General features: G+C 43.4%; 1 protein-coding gene across 3 annotated transcripts in view; it reads right to left on the reverse strand.

The window, feature by feature from the left end:
• ebf1a (EBF transcription factor 1a) overlaps positions 1 to 18,932 on the reverse strand; it is a 52,871-nt gene that overhangs the window by 12,960 nt on the left and 20,979 nt on the right. For all 3 annotated transcript variants that reach the window (XM_020596280.1, XM_020596263.1, XM_020596272.1), the window contains exons 7-10: positions 9,974 to 10,055; positions 8,851 to 8,992; positions 6,465 to 6,595; positions 4,705 to 4,831 (exon numbers count right to left, since the gene is read on the reverse strand). In XM_020596280.1, coding sequence (XP_020451936.1) covers positions 4,705 to 4,831; positions 6,465 to 6,595; positions 8,851 to 8,992; positions 9,974 to 10,055 — 482 coding nt within the window. The remainder of the gene's footprint in view (positions 1 to 4,704; positions 4,832 to 6,464; positions 6,596 to 8,850; positions 8,993 to 9,973; positions 10,056 to 18,932) is intronic.

An 18,932-nucleotide genomic window follows, 5' to 3' on the forward strand; every position in this document is an offset into this window, starting at 1 on the left:
GAGGGGTAATTGAGAGGTCAGAACAGTGAAGTTGTCCTGGAAACAGAAGAGAGAAGGAGGAGGGGAAACCACTGCAAGTTTCCATAAGACCTGTCTCCTTCTCTTCTTGTGTCACAACACTGTGTGTGTATGTATGTGTGTGTGTGTGTGTGTGTGTGGAGGTGAGTGGGTTGTGTACTTGCAGGGTTAGGTAATTGGCTCTGAGGCTTGATGTTAACACCCTAACAGGCCCTCAGACAGTGGGTAAGGAGCTGATCATATCACGACCTTCTGTTTCTCTCTACCCCTTCGCCTCCCATCTCCCTCCTCACATTCCCTCTCTCTCTCCCCCCGCTTTCCCTCCCCTCTGCAGTCTCCAGTGCTCAGGTGTGATCTCATAAGCGCTGCCTGGCGATCGATGCCGCCAGTGGCAGGGGGTTCAATAGCCCCGGATTACGGCTTTCTTTTTCTCCCCCTGAGAGCTGCCCCCCATCACCACCACTATACACACACATACACACACACACACAATACCCCCACTGACTACTTACAATCCAGATCAATACCTTACAATCTAATTTTTATCCATTTTTCCATAAACCCCAAGATTGCGTTTATTTGCAGAATCCGACAAGCTAAATAAAGCATCGCTTGAACATGTCAGGGAGACTAATGCATGGCTGGAAATTCATACGCAGAAAACAGATGAGTAGAGCTTTTTGCTCCTAAAGGAAGGGAGAGGTAGAGGGAGGAGGAAAATGAGGAGAGCATAGATGGGAGTCTATATATGTGTGTGTGTGTGTGTGTGGGGTGCTGAGAAATTCAACAAATCAGTGGAGGTGCGGATGTTACTACAACCTACACTCTAATTATCTGTTGGAAAAAGCGCACGTTGACAGTTAACAATACCTGGCAGCACGGATCGTCACTGTGAGAATGCAAATTCTAAAAAAAAAAAAAAAAAATCTGGATGAAACCTGCACACTTCAATTAAGATATAAGAAAACATAAGAAACCATGCCCCATGGTGAACACTGCTCATTTCAGCAGGGTGTAAAATAATCTACGCTCAAAATTCATTTACATCATTATCATGAAGCAGATGCTGCTGTGATAAGACGGGTGAATGCTAAAGAGGGAAGACAAGCCACATGGTGCAGAAAATTAATCTCAATCTCAAATAGAGGTGTGAATTTCCTCACAGTTAAGACAGTGCGTAGCACATGCGAATGTGTGCAGCTATCTCAGCTGGCCCCATCTCCAGCTGGAGACCAGCCGTTTTAATCAACAGCAGGCCTCCACCCAAGCTCAATAAAAGACAGCATTCACAAATAGGAGCAGGGCAAGTAATTGACCAGCTTGTGGTTGCACCCCACTTTTATTGCCAGATGACTACATGCAGCATTTGTGTGTCTCTGATGTGAGTGTGTGCACATGTGCACATGAATGTAAAATATGTGTGTAAATCTATGGCAACTTTGTAACAAAAGCAGGAACACATTTACTCAATGATGATCAGAGAAACTGCACCAAAACTGTGACATCAGCACAACCATCTACAACCGTATTTACAAATCTGAAGTGCTCTGACATTGTGTGATAAGCTGATGTGATCACTGTGTGGAACAGCTCAACTAGAGCTAAGAATAATAAAAAAATAAAAACTTTACAGAGCATGTTCATACTTGCAACACTTACTGCAGCATCATTTATGTTTCACTCTAGTGTCTGTAGTGAGAGACAAGAGCCCTCTCTCTCTGCTCCTAAACCTAATTTGGAGCTCAGACAAAGGCAGAGAGGAAGGGAGAGAGATGTCAGCAGCGTCTTGGCTGGTTTAAATTCTGTTCTTGACTTTTTGTCTTTTCCCTCGCTGTTCCTGCACCTCTTCGTCAAAACTGAGTGATGTTTCCTACAAACCTAATCTGCACTCAGGACTGAAAAACTATTCCTATGTGCGTGCGTGTGTTCAGATGTGTGTCACTGTGCATGGTGCCAGCCCTAATGTGAGCCAGCAGAGCCTTTTAATATCAACAGAGGCTGTAGTGGAAGCACTAAGCGGACAAGGCTGCATACTGAGGAGGGAGGGATTGCCTTTTGAACGACAAGGGTGATTCATCAACTCCTCCAATCTATGGCCATCCCTGTGTCATGCTCACAAACACACACAGGTCCTAGTGGCAGAGAGTATTATCACTCTATATTGCAGGGAGAAAAGAAAAGGGAGAGCATCTCTGATGAATGCTACAAAGACAGTAATCCAGTAAAAGGTGATATTCAACCAAACATAGAGATACACTAGCACAGGGGATAAAGGTCGGGGGTGGGCAATGACCTGATAATGAGAGTGACAGAGAGGGAGAGAGAGATTAGGGATTGCTCTCAGCCCCAGAGGTGGGTAAGGCAGAGGGCAGAGAGGGGAGCAGAGGGGGGATAAAGGGATAAAAAGACAGAGGAAGAGCAGAGAATGAAAAAACATTCTTATCAGTGGAGAGCTTAATTGCCTTTGATGAGTCTAATTGGGGTTTTCTGAAGTCTAATGGCAGAGGAGTCCTCAGAGACGACAGAGGACACATTACTATAATAGCTTCTCTCCAAATCTCCTCTGCACCAAAAGTCCCCTGCTTCTCTCCTCTGTCCTGAACTACAGCTGCATTTTTTTCCATTCAGTGACGGCTGGTTGGGGAGTATCGGTGACCACGTACGGTAGGGTGTGGGTGAGCTAACCTATAGATGGGTTACGTGTGTGTGTGTATGTGTTGGGTGTTTTTGCAGAGTAGCAGTAGCAGCAGTATTGGGTATGTGTTGACTTAATTAGGGATGTGAGCTGCTCGCTTTCCTCTCCTCAGCAGAAGTTGATTAGCAATGCCAGCTGCCCCCAATGTAATTCAGTGTGTGCATGTGTGTGTGTGCATGTAATATATGAGTATATGCATGTGTTTGAGTGTGGGGCTGTGTTGCGCTAGCTGCCAGCTGCCACGCAGTGCTGCCAATCCTCCATGATTAGTACCCACTGGCAACTGGGCTCAAACCGGTGCCAAACAGACCCAGGAGGGCAACATGGCCCATGGTAATCCTCGATCTCTCCATCCCATCCCTCTACTCTTTCTCATCCACCTCGCTGTCTCTCCACTCTCATCATTTGCTTTTTCCATCCAAATGCTCTGCTCATCCTCCTGTCGCTTTCTGCCTCTCATTCAAGATACAGAATACGAGAAGCCTATTCCTTGCTACGATAAGGGGAAATGATAAAGAGAGCTGAAAATGAGCTGTAGAACAGGTACAAATACCCAGTTGAGGGTACAGAGCAGCAGCTAAAGTTATGCGTTGCTGAAGAGTTGAACTGGGATCTGTGCCTTGACACGGTTGGCTGTGTCACCGTGAAGGTGCCAGTGCTTGGCAAGCAGCATCACAGTGTGGGTGTTCAGCTCCCAGTGGATGACCTCTTGCTACCCCTCACCTGTTGAGATTCCTCTGTGTGCCTCCATAAAGGCCAAGAGGCAACCGAAGAGAGAGGAGGCTATGAATTCATTCAAAAGAAGCAAGTTTTGAATAAGTGAATATGACAAGGTGAAAGAGTGGAGTGCCGGGAAGAGCTAGGGCGTTTATGCATATGGTTCTCACAAGTCTGGCACATTAAACGGATGTGCGCGCACAGACACACACCTACACACACTTATATGCACACAGCTCTATGAATCTGGCAGAGTGCTGGCTGTTGGACAGTTCTGGCATGGCAAAGGCTGCCCGCCCATCTGCCCTCTGTCTTCGTAATGCAGTTACTTGTCAACGTGCATGTGTGTGCTTGGAGTACATTCACACATTCGTAGAAGCAAACACAGCCCATTGCAGCCTTTCCAATAAGTACACAAACACAGAGTCATAATTATGACGCATGAACATGGATTGTGTCCCTGCGCAGTAATTAGGACACACACAAAATTCAGAAAATGTATGCCGGCGATACAACTCACACACTCTCTCAGTGGTGATTTTGTCAAATGTTGGCAATTCCAGCCAGGGCTTACGGCCTAAGTCTATCAGTGGTTGAGATTACAGACAGATTTATGTGATTCACAATCTCCCCAGGGACCTGTGGCCTCACAGTGGTTAATCACTGCTTCGTATTCACTGTCTCCTGCTCTTTTCACCACACAGCTATTATTCTGCATCAATACGGCCTGATGTAATGCTCAAGCTGTTTGTGTCCCTGAACTCACTGGCAAAAATCACAATCTGCATGGACCTTTTCCTTTCTGAATCATGTCTTTGACAGGGTTAAATCTCCATAATCCCACTAATCAAAAGGTTAAACCTTGCCCTGACCTTCACCTCCTTCATAAAAGAGGGCAAAAACTTTCCTCCTGGGCTTTTCCCCTGAAATATTGAGTCATGTTATTGAATTTTAAATTGTTAAGCATGCACAATTTTTTTCTACAAAAAGTGTAGAAAAAATTGCAGCTTGTAAACTAGGTTTAAACTAGGTACCAGGTTACTTTGATCAGATATTACTAATATACAGAGTTCTTTCCTCTTTTTCATCACAAACCTAATAAAACTTAAAGCCACCATGTAAAGAAGTTGTTTTTCTTTGAAATAATACTAAATGTAATTGTTACTTTTTGTAGAATCCAGAATAAAACTATATAAGAAAAGTCAAAAATGAATTATTGCAGAACTGTAGATTTGTGCTGCATTATTGGTGTCTGTCATTACGAAATGTAGTACCTGTGTAGATGAAGCGTCCAGGTGTGCCTTTGCAGAACTGCTTGGATTTGTAGGACAGCGTGACCTCTACCACCCCGGGGATGTGTCTGGGTGGAGTCTGCACACGAATGGCATGGGGGGTGATCAGCTATGAAGAGACACAGAAGGCGGAAAGATTAATGCAATGAAACTTCATATCTAAATGTGCTCTGGGGACTCTTCTCGGCTCATCTCAGACCTTTCTTTTGCAGCTTTTCTTTCTTTGTATAATCAGCCTGAAAATGACGTGTTAGTGCTACAGCCCTCAGGTGGCTTCATAGCCCAAGGCAATGTCACTGTGAGGCTTTGGATGGTTATCAGTGCTGACATGGACTCTGAAAGGGGGGGTTCAAAAGCAGTTATCTCTTTCTGAATAAAACACACTTTCCTCCACTGTATGTCTATTACACAGAATAAGTAAATGTATAATATACTTGTCCTTGCTGCCCTTAACTTTTTGTCTGTCAGCTGTGGCTGTCTAGCTGCCATTAGCCACATTAAAGAACCACTACATTTTAAGCAAGCTCACATAGTGTGGCTGATGAGCCTAGTGTATGTGGATGTGCGTTTGTATGCTGAAGGGTCTTTGAAGGAAAATGGCAACAAGACAAAACACAGATGAGACCTCACTGAGTGCTCATTTTCTGCATGCTGTAGTAAACTACGTAGCACTCAAAGCTAGCAGCGCTCAAAAGCTATCACTGCTGCTGCTGCCAGCACCTTGTGTATGTGCATATACAGTATGTGTGTATTGTTCTAACTGTACCTTTCATTGCTCAGTTAGCTAGGCTTTCATTCCACCATTGTCTGGCCCCACTCACCTCTCAGCGAGACAATATACAGTAGGAGCTTTTTATAGAATTATTCCTTTACTAGAGAGAAAGCAGTTTAGCTGCACCTCTCACTGACCTTCAATTTCACACATACACTACATTTACATTTTAGTCATGTGGCAGATGCTCCTTACAAAGAGATTCACACTATATGGCATGCACATATTTGAAGAAGGCAGATGCTAACATAATAAAAGACAGGAAGGGAGCTGAGCTGAGATGTGACAGAAATAAGAGCTGCCACAGAGAGAAATGAGAAAGCAGGTTGTAAAATATTTCTCATATGGGCTTACAGTGCTGCAATTAATCATTACTGATTAATTTATTAAGTATTTTTTCATTTACTTGATTACGTATTTAGACAGCAAATAATAACAAATGCCCATTGCAATATTACAGAGACCATGGTGCCATCTTCAGATGCCTTATTTTGTATGAGCAATTAAAATAAAATCACAATGAAGATACAAGTTCACAACAATGTACTGTAAAACACAATAAAGGTAAACATTTTCACTTTTGAGCAAGTGTACCCAGCTAATGTTTTGTACTTTTACTCTATGGGAAATGATGAACTGATTAAAGAAGTTATTTTCATTAAATTATCTAGTGATCAACTAATTGTTTAAGGATTTGTTTACTGTTGTGGTTCCCAACCTGAGGGCTTGATCATATTAATAAGGAAGAAAAAGATTTTTGCTAGATGCATTATTCTACATTTTTACCTTAACTGAAATCCTTCAAAAGAAGAAATTGATGGAAAAAATACTTTTTGGTTAAAATGTTCAAAACTCATCCTGACACCAAGACCATAGCATGGGATGAGGGGTCATGAGCAGACATTGCTTTAAAGGAGCCCCAGGCCACAGGTTAACAGCAATGTACAGTAAAAAGGCTGGTTTAACTAACCTCACTCCAGACCAGCATGGTTCCAAAGATGACCTGTAGGCCATCAAAGAAGTTGTCCCCAATGATGATGACTGTAGCGCCCCCTGTGGTCCAGCCTTCACTTGGGCTGATGGCTTTGATGCTCGGGGTTGCTGCGAGATTCACAAGCAAAACAGATTAGATGCTAAGTAATCAAATGACAGTCCATGAAGGTTTTTGCTATTGACACCATATACAGTCTCCTCTTCTTTCCACCTCTCTCTCTTTCTCACCCTCACACACACACATCACCTCTCTCCTCTCTCCCAGGGGTCGAGGGTGAGCAAGGAATACTAATCGGAGTGATTATACGCACCCAGTTATTATACATCACCCCTGCCCTGCGTGTGAGGGCAGCAGCGGTGCACTTGTTTTATGACACGTGGCAAGGCGTGCGGGCGTGTAAATGTCAGGTGTGCTGAGTGTCTGATCAAAGGCCATGCGACCAGGGAGCAGAGCAGAGCTAACAGTAGCTCTGCCCTCTGAATACTTCACCTTCATTAACTGAACATTTGGTTCTTACTCAGCTGTCTGTTTCATATATGTGTGTGGCTATGTCAGTGCCTAGATGTTGGGACACAGGCTCATTTCAGCCCCTGCTCAGAGCTTAAAGCGTATTCTTTATATCTTATCGGACAAAGTACATGGAATGACAACAATAAGCCGTGTTTTCAATAACTAGTGTTCAGTGTGCTTCTTGACCTTATCTGTTGGTATTATAGACTTACAGATTATTGAATGTGACTGAAGAAGAGGATAGCACTGGGGAAAATGTATATTTATACAAGCTAAATCTCCTCTCCTTAACAGATATGCAGCTTGTCAGACATGCTGTAATTCTGTAAAGCGACATAATCCATTTTAGACTAGGCTGACTTTTTTCCTGCAGCCTAGCCTTTGCTCTTTGCCTAACTCCCTGTTCTTTTGATCCTCCCCAACAAGCTGGGGTGATATTTAGCCCCCCGATAACGCCTGTAGAGATCAGCATTCACAAAGCAGCAATCTGTGGCCGTAATCATGGCCTAAGATGCCTGCTTTTTACAGCCGCTGATATTATGTGCGCTCCATGTGCGTGTGTGTGTTTATGTGTATCTGTGTGTGGATTAACCAGATGGTGGAACGTGAATCCATGTGATAGGATTATACTTTGGGGTGTTCCTCGGTGCCATCTGTTCAACTATATGCACTGCTCATCTATTACTGCCTCAAATGGGCCCCCAAAGTTGAGTATCCTGCACATAAACTCAACACATGCTAGAAAAAGAAGAGGGGAAGGGAAAAAAGAAAATGCTGTCTACTTTCTTGTGTTTTATCTTTTCTTTGTGACCTTTGTAACTGTTCCTCTCATCATACACATCTCTCCATCCCCTCCTCGTTTTTGTTCCTTCACTCCTGGTGTTCCTCTTTCTGACCCCCATCATTAGGGGAACAGAAAATCAGAGAAGAGGAAATTCCCAAACAAATCTCTCTGACACGGGGACATCTGTTAGTATTCTGTGTGTACTCTTCTTTCTGTGAAAGATCCAAGTCTCACTGATGTCTCCAATATAGCTCATCTTCATGAACTTTTCTAGTTGTCTGTGAGACCTGTGGTCATGAAGTGGTCCACCTTACCTCTCAATGATAGCCATTAGAAAGACTTAACCATAACATTCAATCTTAATGCAATCTACTCTAGGCCATCATGTAAATCCCTTCTTAGTTTTTTGTCATTATTATCCCTGAGGTCGACTTTCCTCAAAAAAAAAAAAGTTTCTCTTATTCAATGTCTGGGAAACCAAAATGAGAAAATAACTGGATTAGGGACTTGGGAATCAGTGCATGCTCCTAAATCATGTGCACATGTCATTATGAAGTATTAAGGTTTGGGTCTGTGGGGTGTGTGTATGTGTGCGCATGGGCAAGTTTGAAAACCTGAGGGATGAGGAGTGATGGAGGGCTGGAGGATAAAAGCAGGTCTCCGAGGAAATAAAGCCAGTGTTGGCTTTAAGCAGAACAGACCTCATAAGACACATAGTGCTTATGCGAGACAGAGTAGAAGGCCCAGAGGCAGAGACCTGAGGGGAGCAAGCCACAAGGGAGAGACAAAAGACTCACTAGCTACCACTCTCTCCTCTCCTAGTGGGAGTTAGAAACCCTACTAGAGAAGAAAGTGAGAATCCTAGAGGAAGCAGGAGAGAGATAAGAAGGAAAGCAAGAGAGCAGGTTTGAGGGGGGATAGAGCGGAGATAGAAGAGTGGTTGAGTGCGGAGCCAGACCGGGGGGAAGGGGGCGAGGGGGAGGGGAGCTGAACAGAGAGAAAGAAAGTGAGGATGACAAAGAAGGCAAGGAGAGACAGTCTAGGGTATTTTGTTCTTGCTTCCAATACCGTGTTCCAGGTAAGACGGCGTTCCTTCCGATGGGTCAAGTCGTCGAGCTCGGCGCCCGTGTTTCGAATTGTTGTGCACAAACATGTTGTCAGAGACGGCCAGGACATGACCCTCCACACTCACTGTAGTCGACACAACCACCTGACAAACAGAAAGATATGAACCATGAATTTAACTATCAAAAACAATAAATGTAATGCATGTGTGCATGGTGCTGTGTTAAATTATGAGCCTAATACTTTAAAATCTTGTTGCATTTGCACTTGATTTTCTGTATTTTTTTCTTGGAATGTATGCATTTTCTTGGCTTTGTTATTGATTTAATGCTAAGGTGCATAAAACCTGTTATAACTGATTTTATCGCCCAGCTTGGGGCAGTGGAAAAGAATTATGGTTATAAAAGATACATATTACCACCTTTTAAGTTGATATTACGAACATGTTAGCATACAGTTGCCTACTTACATATTTAACAGGCACATAGCAACATTAGAGATAATGTGGAGTTCTGTTTTTGGCCGCCTGGAAAAAGCAAGATTCCTTGCATCTCTGGTTTTGGCCTCAACTAATTCCTCAGTGAAATGCAGCTACTCAATGCTCTACTATGGTTGCCCACTAATCGCTATGTTTAACGTTTGTTGCCAGTGTAGAGTGTGTTTTTAGAGCTTTGTGCTGAAAACAGCACAAAATGATGATAAAAGTTGTGAGCTGGACATCCTAAACAATGAGTTCAAAGTCACTATAAAGCTCCATGGAGCTGAGGGGAACTGCAAAGTCAGGTGATAGTTCTCCCTGGGTTTGTCACCACACGTGTGACCCCTTTCATGCCTTTCAGGCATACTTATGGCAGACCCGCTGTGTAGCTAGCAGTGCTAGGGTGCAGTGTTGAGACCACGTTGGCTAATGTGGGGTAGTTTGTAACTTTGTTCAATTTGTTACAAAGGCACAGAGGTAATTAATGCTAGAGAGACCCTGTGAATGCTTTTCATTTCTTTATATTGCAGGGAACTGATGCCACTTCTATTAGCTTGTAATAAACACCTGAAAGACAGGTTTTATCCACTCTATAACACAAGACTTAGACAATTACATACTGTATGCATGCAGACTTCTGTGTCTCACCTGAAACCGTCTCATGTCTCGAGGGTTCCCTGCATTTTTTAAACAGTTCTGGTTGCACTTCAGGAAGAACTTGAGGAAGAACCTGCATGTACCAAGAAAGAGAGAGACAGAACAAAACTGGTGAATACTGAAAGTGCATCTGTGTGTCAGTGAAAGTACACTGTGAGCTACTTCAATAAAACACAAAACACAAATAAAACAAATAAAACAGACATGGCAGACAAGGCTCATAAACTATCCTACGCTCATCCATCAGTTGTTTATGACAAAGACAGTTTTCTATGTAAAAACAGCCCCAGGATATTGAGTAAGATGCTACCTTGTATATCCATCTCCGAGCTGCTGTCAAAGCTCACCATAAACTTACTGGGGCAGATGCAGGAGCCACCACCCCCCACCCCCCATGGGCTGCAGAAGTGTGTGACGGAGGTTGTGCTGTAGCTACTATTCAGCACAGTGTTGCCATTCCTGCCTCTCTCAATCTCAGTGTGAGAGACCACATCAACAGCACCTACCATGCATTATTAATAGTCTGAGATGGCAAGTATGGCTACCCACATCAATACTTAATGAGGTAGGGAGGGAGGAGGGAGGGTCAGAGGAGAAGAGGGGTGAGTTGGAGTTTGTGTATATATATATATGTGTATGTATGTATGTATGTATGGTGGGGAGTGAGGCATTGGAGGTCTGAGGGGATAGCTGACAATTTATTCCCTAGCACCGCCCCAAGACTTGGAGCCTGGTAACTTCTTCTTCTACTGAAACTACAGCACAAGTGCATCTATCTACTCTCCTTTCTGCGAAACACTCAAAATCAAATGAAATGTGAAAATAAACAGAACAGTGTACAAATAAACAGGAAGCCTCAAAAAGGGGGAAATAAAAACTACAACATTTCCTGGTCCCCCTCCCTCTCCTCCGCCCTTTGAGGAAGCTCAAAGAAGTGCTGACAGCTGAAACTGCTTACAATACAGATCTCCAGCAGCCAGAGAGAGAGTCACTCCTTTGCTCAGCTTTTCTTTCATATGTCTTATTTTCTCCCCTCTGTTCATTTGTTATGGTGAGGATTCTGCACTGGGCAGCGTGTTTGGAGCCAAGTGCCTTAGATATAATCATGCACGCACACACATAGGGGGATGCCCCCCCCCCCCAAAACGCAGTAGCTTGCTTTGCTTTGGACAATTGCTTCAAGTAGACAAGAAAAAAAAGAGCAAAGAAGATAAATGGACAGACCAGAGTTCTGTCTCAATTCAAGGGCCAGCCTACTGCTGTGCACATTACAAGCAGCTGATGTAACACAAGAACTCGTGAATTTATCCATGGCAAGTTTTAAATGCATGACAGCTGGTTAGTGGTAGATGCTCTATCAAGTAAAGAAGAAAACGGCTCTTATGATGTGAATAACAAACTGTCTTTCTCTGCTACTCTCTTTCTTTCTTTGGCTTTGTTTGTCTTCTGATTTATGATCTCACTGGTGCAAGAGGCTAAATCTGAATTAGAAGGGGCCAAAGGAAAGAATTGAGAGAGGGATATACTCGTAGGCAAAAAGTGAGAGCAGAAAATGATAGAAAAATGGACAGAAGGTAGAGGATGTGAAACCCGAAAAGAGACAGACCACCCTCCTGTATATTTTAGAAGCTGTAGGCCAATATCTCAATAATTCATGAAGCAGAGAGATGGATTTTTTTTTCACAGTGGCTGTTGGTGGCTGAGGGTCTCCCAACTTTCTTATCTCCTCGAGGTCAGAGCAGCCGTGCAGACGGCTGTGGACTACATCCACTTGTCCAACATCTCCACCTTCTTTGCTGCACCTGCTGTTTAATTCATTGATTCTGCTCTTTCCCCAACTGTCCACCTCCTCCTCTTCCTTTTCTGAGGTATTCATGATGGATGGATGATGGTGGAAGGAAGAAACTTGGGGTCACTGGAGTCAGAGGTGACCATATCAGGAGGTTAAATATTAGAGCTTGGAGTGAGAAAGAATGAAAATTATGATACAGAGTGTGTGAAAAAGAGAAGGAGAGTCAGCACACCTAGTTTGTCCCTTCGTGTAAGCGTGGCTCATCTGACTGACTTGAGGAGTTGGGAGTCAGCCGCATGGAAACAATACAAAACTGCAGCATGTTGATTCCTCTGCGCTCTGTCTCATCTACCTAGGTGTTGGAGGACTGGAATCACTGCTGCACACTTTTACATGGATCAACAGCATGTGTGTGGTGGTGATGGTGGGGGAGCAGCGCGGATTAAGAGCAGTGTGTGTTGATGTGCAAAAGCAAAGAGATTACCATGAGGATTTCTATATAATTCGATTGACATCTGACCAGTAAATATGGACAGATATCTGGCAATAGCCTATAATTCTCTCATTTGCTCTGTTCAGCTCTCTGTGATCATCATTTCTTTACCTTTCCATCAATATTATGAACAAATGTATTGCTTTGCAATTGCTGCTCTGTGTCTTATGTTAACAGCTCACCTCCACATCCTAAAGAAACTATTCATTCATGACCTTTATAGCTAATTATTTCAACTGTTCATCCTTCAGTTTTAGATTTAGTATTCCAGTTATTCAGCCATTCCTCTTAAAGAATAGTTACTACTTTGCTGCTCAACCTATCATGAAATCTAACAACAATATGAGGCTTTAGAGGGTTAGAACTGATTGAGGTTGGTGAACTGGGCAGTCAGCCTCTTGCAGCTTGTAGCTTATTGGTTAATGTGACAATAAATTTAGTAAAGACCAGCATCACGTCAATTTGTAATCCTATTTGGGTGTTTATTTTCCTCATCAAAACATGTGCGTATGTTGATATAGAGTAGATATTAATGCAATCATCACTTCTAATTTTTAATCAAATTAGCTACTCCACAGTCTTTTCATCTTTTCAGTTGCAATACGAGTCCCCCTCACTGGGAATCACTGCTCTGTATAGCTGGCACAAATATTGAGTTCAATCCAGCTTTTAAAGCGCAGAGCAAAAAAAAAAGAAAAAAAAAAAGCTGAATTAAATCAGAAATCATTTTTGATGCCAATATAAAATTTTCTCAACTCCTATCATGACCATTGAGGACAATGAAGTCAGGCTGGTCATTTACATTCTACAATTACATAAAAATTGTGGTATTTTTTAGATCCATTCCTTTCTTTTAACAAGGTGGCAGTCGATAATAATTAATAAATGATTCAAACTGCTAAAAATTGGTAACTCTTGCATGCACTTTTGTGGGTATTCAAACATTTATTGCTTGTGCTGTTTACATTTAGACTCCTTACCTCAGTATCTCTGAAACCCTGGTTTCAGTCTTATACTGTACCAAAATTACACTGCATCCCATCTCAAAGCATCAATTTTCAGTCTATAGACAGCATTGTCTCCTGCATAGAATTTTGTTTTGATTATTGCCTCCTCTACCTTGTTTGTATTTGAGGCTCTTGCTGGTTTCAAGCTGTTTTACTGTGCAGACTCCACGGCTACAAATATTACCAGTGCAAACTGCTGTGCCGGTCGGATTAAATGAAATAAAACCATTTTGCTCTCACGTAATTACCCCCAAATCCAGGAATGGCTGTGGAAGTGAATTTGTGTAAATAAGTGCTTGGCCTCTTAAAGCCTCGTGGCATAAATTTCTAACAGCGAAAACGAACAAATAAACACATGTAGCCAGTTGCTGGAGTAATTTAATGATCTCACAGTTTCATCATATCTTAACGGGCATTATTTGTCACTTTGGAGCAATTAAACACAAAATCATCCCCTGCCCATAAAAAACAAAACATGGAAAGCAATTATAACACAACTTTTAAGTAATCCCTGTAGCATCTAAATATTATTAGTGCAGTGATGAAGATTGTCTAAGCGATTAGCTAACAGCAAGGAAGCCTCCGAGGGACAATTCTGTTAGATTTTCTAATAATTTTTGTACATTAGCCACAAATGAGGTAAAGAGTTGCTTCCTTGTCAGATTTAACAGGGGTAACTTTAGAAACATGTTGTTTTATCCTCTTCGGTAGTTTATTCATGTCCTCAGCCTTTTGTTACACATTGTGCTGTACATCTTTATGTCTCATTTCATTATTCTTTGCCCCTCCGCTCCCTGTTCTCTCTGTTTTGTTCTGATGCCAGTATGCTGTAAAAATGACTGTGGGTGATGCTATAACTCAGCCCCTTCCTCTCCCGCCATCCATTTCTGTCGTACAGATCATCTCCAGAAGAAAAGCATTGTGTCTGGCTCCTAATATGCTTCATGAGGTGTGTAATTCACTGTGCTCTAGAGGGGAGCCATTTGTCTCGGGGGTTAACTAAGTGACACAACAGCACTTCTTTATGCCTGTTACCACAGTGGGACATGTTGAACTAATCTAAGCAGGTAGAAGGATGGACGATCTGACACTTCAGCAATTAAGCATTAAGATTTGTTCAGGAAAATATATTCTAATGAAGTCCGAGGAAAGTTCAGATGATGCGTAAATATTTGTGAGAAAATATAATGTTACACTAGAAAAAAAAAGGAGTGACAAATAGATAACTAAACTAAAAGTGAAGTCTGGTGCTCTCAGAGATTCTTCCTCACCTTTTCTTTTGTGTATTTTCTTTATGCTCCCTAGTGTTTCTTTTCTCTGCAACTTCTTCTTTCGTTTTGTTTTTTCACCATGCATCACTGCCACTTCGACTGAGAGCCTGACTGGCTTGTTTTCATGGTGACCTGTCTCCCTGCCTGCAGTATATGTTTAAGTGTGGAAGCACACACACACACACAGACATATACACACTAATTTAGGGAGATTTATGAGGGGTGCCTTGCACCAGGAGCCATGCAGGCTGACCTCAGGGGTGTAGGAGGGCACTGGGAGGGGGAGGGAGCCTGGCTTCACAGGGAAGGGGGACATTAATAATCCAGAACCAGGTCTGTCTCTGGTCCTGGCTCTGGGCCTCGGACACCAGGCTGTAACACACTACAGTAGCCCAGTTTAGAAGTACTGGGAGTAAAAATCCAAGTCCATACTAATACCAGATAAACAACTAGATACTACACATATACAGACAGAAACCCTGACTAAAAAAAACAAAACATAAAAGTTGCAGAAACTACTGAACAAACATAAACATGGGGGCAGCAGACAAAGAGACAGTGGCCATCACACACACGCTTCTCTCCATTCCTTGGGAGTACTGCTTGTCAAAGTGGTGGTGAGCACCCTTTATATTGCCCTCATGTCTATCTTAAGTGTCATGATTTATTCAAATTCAACATCTCACTGCACTAAAAAATTCATTTCCAGCTCGCCCTGTGTATCAATCCACCCTCCTCCTCATCTGTATCAGCTCAATATGTGTGCATGTCATGTCGGCTGAATTTGCCCCATCGTTAAATATTTCTCAGAACAAATGGACTCTAGAGGAGGGAGACGGTGGGTCAGGGGGAAGCCGCGCTGTTGGCGCTCAGGGAAAGGACCCACTTGGGAGAGATCGCTCCTCGCTTCCCTCGGAGCCAGAGTTCCAGTCTCAGCTTGGGGACAGAAGTCCCAGAGACACTTAACCAATTGTGTTTCATCCATTTCATCCAAAAAGGATCATTCAAAATTCAACTGAGAAATTGTGCAAGGGGCATTAAAAGACAGGCAGTGAGATTTCTGCTACTGTGAACAGTGAAGGAGAAAGGAGTGTTGGCTTGGACAACTTGTAGCCTGATAACATCATTACCTGTGGCCTGGCTTTACAGCAGAGCACCAGGAAAAAACATGTAACCAAATAAACATCTGTGCATGTGTGTGTGTGTTTGTGTGTGAAGTCAAAACCATGATGAATAAGTAGCTGTCTGGGTGATGGACAGGCTTGGCAGGCGGTGCTGATTGAAACACTTCCTCGGTCGGGCCTGGCCCATTAATCTGATGGAGACAGAGACAAAGAGAGAGAGAGCGGGAAGGAGGGAGGCAGAGAGAGAAAAGCTCCAGGCCCCCAAACCAGGGGAGTAATAAAGGGTCCTGGTCCCTCTCACCTCAGCGCTGTCCTGCCATACTGGGACGCTTGGCTACCCTGTCCAGCCCAAACCCTGCCTCGTGGGACTGACCAGTGAATAATGGCCCTGTCATCAGCCTGGGAAGATGCTGCCACACAACCGAAGGGTGTGTGTGACCACAGTGCGTGTGTGTGTGTGTGCATATGTGAGACCGCGTGCTTATTCCAGCTGCTCCCTGCGCAGTCATTTACCCTAAATGTTCTCCTCTCTACCTTAGTTGAAGACTGATGTATTCATATTGAATCGTGTTGATTTAAGCACATGTTAAACTTAATGCATAATGCATCGACTATATATAGCTTGATAAAGAGCATTGTGTCAACCTGGGACCAGACCCATACATTGTGGGGATGAATGTGCCGCTTGCAAAAGTTCTTTCTTTTTGTTCCATTTAAGCACCATATTAAATCATAACTATGACTGTGACTGTACACAGGCTCAAGGTTATGTTTCTAAATGCAGCAGGATCAGAAATCAGAAACATAATTAGTGTGCCGTGGTTGTTCTCGGGTAAAAAGTTGTTCCCTCCAATAGGTCTTGAGGGAGGAATATGAAAGCAGTGAGTGGGAGAAACCGAGAAAATGTGACACAGAGAGAGTGTGTGTGACAGCAGAAAGACTGAGGGAGATTGATACTGAACAGAAACGATGGCTTCCCACAGTGTGTGTGTGTGTGTGTGTACATGTGCGCATGTGTGTTTTGGCCTTGCGTCCTTCTGTGTTTATCAAACATATTACAGTTCCTTCTAGATTCCTCACCTGCACACCCCCCAGCCTGCTACATATGGCCCACCAATCACAAAATAAGGAATCATGCATACATTAGCATAGCTAATGGCCTACCCTCTCCATTTAATATGCAAATTTCCTGAAACATTACTGAATGCCGTCTGTTCTAAATGAATAAATTTGAATCGCAATTAGAATAATCCTTTATAATTAATGAAAACTGTCAATTTTGGTTCATAAGTAATTTGATTAAAGTGGTGATGGGACACTTACGAAGTTCATCGGGCTGCGAGGAGTGCGAACACACACTTGCAACGCATGCATGCAAACACACACATAAGCTGCATGACAACCAACAGCAGGGCCGGGGCTGCATTACTGATGAAGAAGATTAATAAACTTATGAAAATGGTTGTCACACATACCGGACCTTTTTCCCCCCTACACAACTTCTTTCCGCTCATTTACCGCTGTGAGGAAACAACAGATCAATCACGCCTTTCTGTCACCGGACAGAGAGGGAAAAGTAAGGGACTGATTGAAAAGGTTTCCCGGCCTCCTGGTGCTGTGTCAGTGGCCTGTCTGTCCAGTGGGAGACACTGATGGACTGTCGAGGCAGAGAGAGCGCTGCACACACACATGCCAAGTCATTACAGGGCGCTTAAATGCATCCCTGTTGTTTCTCACAGGAGGGCGGGGCTGCGCTGCTGCACACTGGGGTTTATCAGCAAATAGCTGAAGAAGACAGTGGCCGGTCTCTAACTGTTCTTTAGCATCCCCTTCTTCACCTTTAACTCTTTCTTGCCATGCTGCTCCTGAGGCATATAATAGTGTCACTTAAAGTAGGTTCACTCAACTGTGGGAAGTTGTTACAGCGTGTGCTGGAATGTGTATCTCCTTTCTTGTAAGGTATATGCATCAATGCGAGCACTGTATGTTGGTGTTTGCACATCAACTTGAACACAAGTGTGTATACAGTACATGAGTGTGTTTGCATGGCTTCAACCCAATAATAATGGTCCAGATAGTGTAGAGCCTCGCAGACTAATTAGCCAAATCACTGGGAAAATAGCAGCCTGCTAATTAATGGGTATTATGGCATTTCAGAAGTCACCGCTCTAATTGGAAGGGAACCGAGCCTCGCATTTCCATACTGCAGTAATACCAGCTTTATCCGTCTGTCTATCTGCCCGTCTGTCTACCTACTTGGCATGCTTGCTTTTAAACACAATTCTCCACATGCACACAGGAAAAATAATTACGAATACACATTTTCGAATGTGCACATACACAGAGAAATGTACAGGATATTGCTAGAGTATTTTAACCCCAAAGAGACAGGGATCACCCCATAAAACATTTCTGTAACCTCTGACCTTTTGTATTTATTTTGATGAAATATCTTTATATTGCTTTGAGAGGAAAACAGCCTAATGCAAGTGAATTGGCAAGTAATATAATCTGTCTGAATAATTCTCTGTCTCACTTTGTATGTGAGTGTGTGTGTGTGTGTGCCTCCATCCAGCTCTCTGATGCACATGCAGACATGCATATCCCCTATAGATTCCTCTTAACCCTATCAGACGGTGGAGACAATCAAAGTAGATTTGCATTCAAATGCCACATGCTCGGTATCAAATATCAAATCAAGCTTGAGTCACTGAGACAGACAGTCACCTCCTCCTTGCCTCCTCCACCTCCCCTCCTGCATCTCCTCCACCTTTCTCCTCTCAGGGTCCTAGGGACTCCCATTCTACCCTGGACAAGCTCTATCGAGGAGTGATAGGCTGTAGCTGGGGCTTGATTGACAGCCTGTTGATGCTTCTCTTTCCACCACACACACACACACATACACAGACATGCACACACACCCCATTCATTCACCTCCACCACCTCCCCCCCATTCGTGTACTGGTCTGGGTGTCTGTGATAGCCCCTGGGCTAGTGCCCCTCAGGCTGCACAGCACTATACATACAAATCACAGTGTGTCAGCCTTGTGAATGGGCCCATTTTAACTTTGTCCTTGTAAAGTCAGACCCCCCTTGATGCAAGCTGGATCTGGATTCTGCCTATTTTTCATTCTTATACGCACTCACAGGCAAACATGGATCTTACGCTAATGGACAGGTAGTAGAACTATGCACGCACAGAAACACACACGGAGGAGAAGATGGCAGATTTAAATGTGGTGTTAACAGGCAGCCCCTCAGAG

Source organism: Monopterus albus, unplaced genomic scaffold (assembly GCF_001952655.1).
Source record: "Monopterus albus unplaced genomic scaffold, M_albus_1.0 scaffold2.1, whole genome shotgun sequence".
In the NCBI taxonomy this organism is placed as follows: domain Eukaryota; kingdom Metazoa; phylum Chordata; class Actinopteri; order Synbranchiformes; family Synbranchidae; genus Monopterus; species Monopterus albus.